The sequence below is a fragment of the Ictalurus furcatus genome, chromosome 13 (assembly GCF_023375685.1).
Source record: "Ictalurus furcatus strain D&B chromosome 13, Billie_1.0, whole genome shotgun sequence".
NCBI classification, from domain to species: domain Eukaryota; kingdom Metazoa; phylum Chordata; class Actinopteri; order Siluriformes; family Ictaluridae; genus Ictalurus; species Ictalurus furcatus.
Window position 1 is genome coordinate 14,781,541 of NC_071267.1, and position 6,267 is coordinate 14,787,807.

General features: G+C 38.4%; 1 protein-coding gene across 1 annotated transcript in view; it reads right to left on the reverse strand.

Annotated features, from left to right (window-relative positions):
- Window positions 1-5,844, reverse strand: part of tdrd1 (tudor domain containing 1) — an 8,643-nt gene extending 2,799 nt beyond the window's left edge. The window contains exons 1-18 of the mRNA XM_053640424.1: window positions 5,636-5,844; window positions 5,346-5,406; window positions 5,112-5,229; window positions 4,955-5,018; window positions 4,781-4,867; window positions 4,527-4,706; window positions 4,077-4,220; window positions 3,790-3,958; window positions 3,551-3,637; window positions 3,264-3,440; window positions 2,999-3,106; window positions 2,720-2,890; window positions 2,319-2,549; window positions 1,466-1,591; window positions 1,281-1,388; window positions 951-1,118; window positions 464-802; window positions 159-275 (exon numbers count right to left, since the gene is read on the reverse strand). Of these exons, the coding sequence (XP_053496399.1) occupies window positions 159-275; window positions 464-802; window positions 951-1,118; window positions 1,281-1,388; window positions 1,466-1,591; window positions 2,319-2,549; window positions 2,720-2,890; window positions 2,999-3,106; window positions 3,264-3,440; window positions 3,551-3,637; window positions 3,790-3,958; window positions 4,077-4,220; window positions 4,527-4,706; window positions 4,781-4,867; window positions 4,955-5,018; window positions 5,112-5,229; window positions 5,346-5,406; window positions 5,636-5,836 (2,656 nt within the window). The 5' untranslated portion in view covers window positions 5,837-5,844. The remainder of the gene's footprint in view (window positions 1-158; window positions 276-463; window positions 803-950; window positions 1,119-1,280; window positions 1,389-1,465; window positions 1,592-2,318; window positions 2,550-2,719; window positions 2,891-2,998; window positions 3,107-3,263; window positions 3,441-3,550; window positions 3,638-3,789; window positions 3,959-4,076; window positions 4,221-4,526; window positions 4,707-4,780; window positions 4,868-4,954; window positions 5,019-5,111; window positions 5,230-5,345; window positions 5,407-5,635) is intronic.
- Window positions 5,845-6,267: the final 423 nt, after the last annotated feature.

The window sequence follows — 6,267 nt, forward strand, 5'->3', positions numbered from 1 at the left end:
AAACAAATAGCACTATTTATAAAGCATGATAAAGTATCCAGTTTTGCCTGAGATAAAAGCAATTGTGCCCAACTGCCCAATCTCAAACTTTGTCGATACAGATCCAACCAATTATTAATAAAAATACAATTATTTAAATATTCGTGCAAAGTTCACACCCTCTCTAGGATTTATCACATAGAAGAGACTTGGGCTGGTCACTGCTGCCACCTGAATCTGGAAAGTCTTGCTGCGAGGCAACTCCACTGTCTTCCAGTCCAGAGGAAATGAAACAGCTATGTAGAAGGACACTCAATTACAACCAGTCAATAATCAAAATCATTTAAAAACACAATGTAATAGTAAAGTAATTGTCTTGATAGAAATCAAAAAAACTACAGCTGCTAACAGAATTCTATGCACTTTCTAAATGTCATTTGTCTGGAGAAATTCAGATAATACATATAGTGTAATGTGCATTCACTTGATGTGCTGGACTGTGATATGGTGGGTTTTTGTCCAGTTGTTTTAGCTTGCTGCTCAGTGCACGAATGAATTTCAGCAGGCACCGGAGCAGGAGATGCTTCTACTGGTTCAGTGAACGTGGCTGCTTGTGAATCAGGCTTGTTCTCCTGTCCTGAAGGTTTGGCAAGCTGTTCTGCAATGAGTACAGCAGCAATGTTGTGGCCACTATACTCCAGCTCAACTCCATAACCTTTTTCGGTGATGGATAATGCTCTGCCAGTGAGCTGCTTCCCCACACACAGAGTCTGAAACCTCTGCACTGCGTCCTTACTCCACTCCGTTCCTACAGGCTCAAGTCCTGCAGGAAGTGGGGTTAGGCAGAACAAGGCCAATATTTAACTAAGCGGTACATAAATCTCCCATGCAACACCCAAGTTTCTTTTGTGCTGGTACAATCGATGTGCCAGATACATACTTAAGCACAGAAACACACACACAAGATATACCTGCAAGCCAACAACATATGGCCTGGAAAGGGAGTTTGAGGAGGCTAGGTTTGATGGCTCTTAGATGAGCTGCCTGTACTTTACGAGTGTTCCCATAATCTACAAAATACACATTTGCATTTCCATCTCCTTCAAGACTCTGCACAATGCCCCTGTACCAGCTCCCATCTGATGGATTCACAGAAAAGAAAAAGAAGCAAAAGGAGTTAAAATGTACATTTCCTCATGGAATTTTAGCATGCAAAAACAAATAAAAATATAAAATCATAATTTAACACTTTTATTTAAAGTACAAACATATTCAGTTGTGAATAAAGACATGCGTCTGACCACTGAAGAGAGCACAACAGGGTTCTCCAACAGTAGGGTTGAAAGGAGTCCTATCAGCCTCACAGTGCTTCATCAGAGCAGTGGACAACTCTGCCAGGGTCTGCAGGTCTGTCAAACATATATCTCTCATTCAACACTGCAACAATGCTTTTCAAAACAACAAACATACAGAGAGAAAACCATACCTTCTGCATTATAATTATAGCAGTAGAATTGTCCAGGATTTTCCAGTACACTGACCACTAGCGCCACCTTCTGGCCATCAATGGGAAGTTCTGCACAAGACAACTCCAATTTGTCTGCTGGACCATCTGCCAGAAGAAAAACAACAATGTTTAGCAATGCAACATCATAGCGCAATAGACAAGTGACAATATTTTTATACATCCTACCTTCATACGCTTCATCATGACTAACAATGTCATTACAATTTATAATACAATTAGTTTAGAATTTTTTTTTTAAAAAGGTATGTTGGGTAAAAATATTGCTCAGGTTCTTTAGCATAACAATTGCCTTTTTAAAATAAACTAAACTACTAATGGAACAAAAATTACCTGCTTAAATTAATAAACAAGTTATAATTAATAGATGGAACTACATATGCACTAGGTAGGTTACTGATTTAGTTACATATTCACTTTCCAAACAGAGTTAAGAGTTTCTGAAACACGTTTTCAGACTATACCCTGGCCTGAGTAACCACAAAGCAACTGTTTTACCACAAAAAGACATACCAATGCATTTAAATTGGTGAACTCTATGAGGACTTTTATCTGCAATAAGAGCTATTTTAAGCTACAAAATATTTAGTTCATGTATTAGTATTAATAGCCTTGTTTAATCAACTTGTGCAACATGGGAGAAATGTCATGTACAACCTAAAGTCTGGTGTAACAGTATATTGTGTAAAATATATGAGAGATCGAGTTATTACTATATTACAGATTTTTAATTACAATATCACAGAATATCGTTTATGTGCAGAAATGTAATCTACCTTAAAGACAGGAACCTAAATATATTCTTGAGACTCACCAGGGCTTTCAACTGCTTCCTTTTTTTCCATATTTCCTACAGCAGCATGGCCTGTAGAAACAAGCAGCTCAGCTACATTAGTCTGAGGATCACTGGACTCATCAACCATCGAGACCAAAGCTGTTCCATCTCGCTCTCCAAGAATCTCCACACGGAGGAAGCGGTTACAGACCAATTTCTTCAGCATTACTACGGCCTCCTCTGACCATGCATCTGAAGTGGGCTTAATAGCTGGAAACAAAGAAAGATACAGCATATCCTTTCAATGAATAAATCAACTGTTATGTTAAAATTTAATTGATGCTTATAAAACAATGCTTTTTCTGGCTCAAAATAACACTTCATAAGCTGACAGTAAGCACCTCCAGAAAGTCCCAACAGTTGAAAGCTTTTTGCTTTACCTGCCAGGGCACATGGGATTGCCTGAGTAGCCAAAGCTATCAGATCCATACTGATGGGACGCAACTGATTCAACGACACCTCTTCAGAGTTCCCAAAGTCTATGTAACCCACACACACCCGAGCCTCGGAGGAATATGCCAGCACTTTGGCCCTATACCACTGATTGTCCTCTGTAAAGGAACATGAAGATGATGTACACCACTGAACACTAACAGTCAGGACAAGGTCACCACCTCAAGTCCTTTATAACCAATTGAGAAATTCAAAACAGGTCTCACCCAAGAAAAGGGAACAGCAGACTGTTCCAGGAGCAGGTCGGAAGTTCTCGCTGGCCTGAGTCTTAATACAGTGTTCTCTCAAATTTGTTTGTAACTGCTGAATAACACCTACACAGAAAAAACATGAGAACATCCAACGCATACAATATATTACCCTCTAAACACCAACATTATTTTTGCAATTCCTCAAAGTTGTTTTATCTATTTAAGGCTCTCACTGGCTCAACTGCCTCTAACTGGTTAAACTGGGATAGTGTGTTCTTACTGGCATTTTCTAGCTTTTGGCAGATGATGTCTGAAGGGGACTGAAGATGGGTGACTATAGCTGTGAAGGTGTCTCCCACTCCTTGACTCAAGGGCTCTGGTGGCTGAGCCTCAGTGTTCTTATTTTTCCCATCAGACAAACACTTGAAGTTTTCAAATGATGCGTTCATTAAAGAATCTTTAAAAACAAAAAAAAGAAAAGAAAAAAGAAAGACGAATGGAACTGAATAAAAAAAATTAATTCATTAACCAACTACTTAAATCATGGATTTTTTACAAATAACTCACAGATATCTTGCTTGATCTTTGGCTTTGTGGAATTGTTCTCTTTCGTTGCATAGCCCTGGTCAATCAGGAAAGTACTGAGATTCTTACCTGTGGATTAATTAAACTCATGATTATGAATGCTCCCTTTATGCCACATAATTAGCTGATTGACTATTAAACCCATATGCTCATATTTGAGAATAAACTGGCAACATATTACAATATATTCCATTTTCATAAGCAAAATGCCTTTGCTCTACCAAGTGTGGACAGAGGCGCATCTACAGCAAACACAGTGCTACTGTTCAGGACATCCACCACAGTGAAAGTCAGACTCTTTCCAGCAACCAGTTGCCTTAATGCAATACAACATTGGCCTGTCCAACTGCTCGTGATTGCAGTTACTCCAGCAATACAACACTGTATAGCCTACAAAATTGAGTTCATAAAACAGAAGACTTGTTAGCCATTACAACAGCTGAAACAACGACATTTATCATATGATCAATCGATGAAACCATGCTATCAAACAACCAGAAATCCCTACACATGGTGGTGCAGAATCAATATTTGCTGACAGGGGGCGTATCTGGTCAAATCTGACATCCTCCTCATTTCCAAAGTCTATGTAGAGCACTGTGGCAGTGTGATGATCCAAATCAACAGACTCAATTTCACCTCGATACCAATTCTGAAATGAGACAAGAATGCCTTGTTTATAAAGAAACCATGCTAATGCTATTAAGAGCCAACATTCTCCAAACATAGTCCTAGATTACCTGACCAGTCAAAAAGTGGCATAGCTCAGTTATAATCATATCCAGTATAACTGAAATATAGCTTTAAATATTGATTCAACAATATTTCTAACGTCAACTAGATTTTAGCTAGGGAAATAAATACTGTGTAGCAAATCCAGCTAAAGACACTGTTTTTATACTTAAAATCTTACAGTCTCCTTATTAATATGAACTATTAAAAACTGAATATGATTAACCTGATCAAAAGAGAATTTCACAGCACAGATTTCCCCGATTTCAGGCGTGTACACAGATGCAGGTGAACCACCATAGGTCTTCTGAAGATTTAGCGTGATGTTCTTCAGGGTCTCACACATCTCCACTGACTGGATGTGGATGAAGAACTTCCCAGGGGTCCTCATTTCCACCACAGATGCCTGAAAGAAGATAGAATTGATAAGAAACATAGCATAAAAAGCACAAGATGCAGAAGACTAAATTGAAAACATACTTGGACTTCATCTCCTTTGGAGAGGTTATTCTTGTGTAAATCTCGCAGGTAAACTCTCTTTGGTTCCACCACATAAATATTGTTCACCTGGCCCAAAAAAAAGATTTATAAAGCTCCATGCAACAAGATATTCACATGTATGTTTATGTTTTTAACAAATGAAAGAAATTATACTTTGGATTCCAAAATACTAGCTCCTTCACCACAAGGTAGCGTCGGGGATTCCTTTGGTTTATCACTGATTGAAATCAACATAAGACAATATAATTAAACACTGAATCAATAGCAGAAAAAAAATATCATATCCATGACACTATATTCTAAATTGTACCTCGCACTGGTTTCTGGAGCACTTGGTTTACAAATGTGGCGATGGGCCTTCCAGTCCTCTGTCTGACAAGCTACCGAGCAGTAACAAGTCTTTTTGCAGCGCGTGCACCTGAGATTGCCTAGGATCAAACGTATCAGCATAATGATACAGACATATACGTCCCATAAGAGCAGAGCATTTTAAATGGCATTTCAAAGCAGAACGAAATATGTAGATTTAAACAAAAGCATCCACCTTGCTTACTGCAGTAATTACACAGGCTCACGGTTACTGGAGCAGGCATGGGTTCAGCGTTCTATGAAAGGCAAAGAGCCCCATAACAAATTACAGTGATAAAGACTTGTTTTGCATTTTTAAAATACAATGCAGTGTGTAATGTTATAGAGACCAGATACATACAGCACTGTTATCTCTCCCAGGCATCCACCCTCTCTCATTTCTGCTACCTTCAGCTTTGAGAGCTAAATTAAAATTAGGAAGATGTTATTAAATATCAAAGTAGGCCTTCAGAAGGAGCACTATACAAATTTAATTATGGTCTTCAGTATACCATCTAAGCTTCCAGTCAACAGAGACAGGTCTTGGGGTGAGCATGTGCCCTGGTTGTTAATTACAGGGCTCAGGCTGCTTGGGGTCCCTGGACCTGGACTTGAACCTGGACCTGATGCAGGTCTCCTCAACGGCAGGGTCGGCCTAACCAGAGATGGTGAAAATGCACGGTTCATCCTGGACGTTCCTCACTACTCAGTAAAGAAAAATCGAAAAATCAGTAACTATGCTTGCAGCCACTATTCCCCCATCTCTAAAATGGTGAGATATTCAAATGATGATCGAAACATTAAATTATAAGCTGGAAAGTAAAATCATTTTAATAATAAAATGTTTTTTACAAAAAAAAGCCTAAATAAAATAATTTTTAAAAAATCAATTTCAAACAAAAAATATTGCCAGTGCATTTATTTCTAATCATTATTTCTCATGCCTTCTATGAGCCAAATCTAATGAAGTGGCTTTCATACTGAAGAAGTCATACGAGTTAAATCATTAGTCACTGAATGGCCTTGTTTTTCTCCAACATTCCCACTGCGTGCTAAACAAGAAAAAAACAGAAACTTTGTGCTTTGTGTTTTTGTATTATAATTACACAACGTTAACT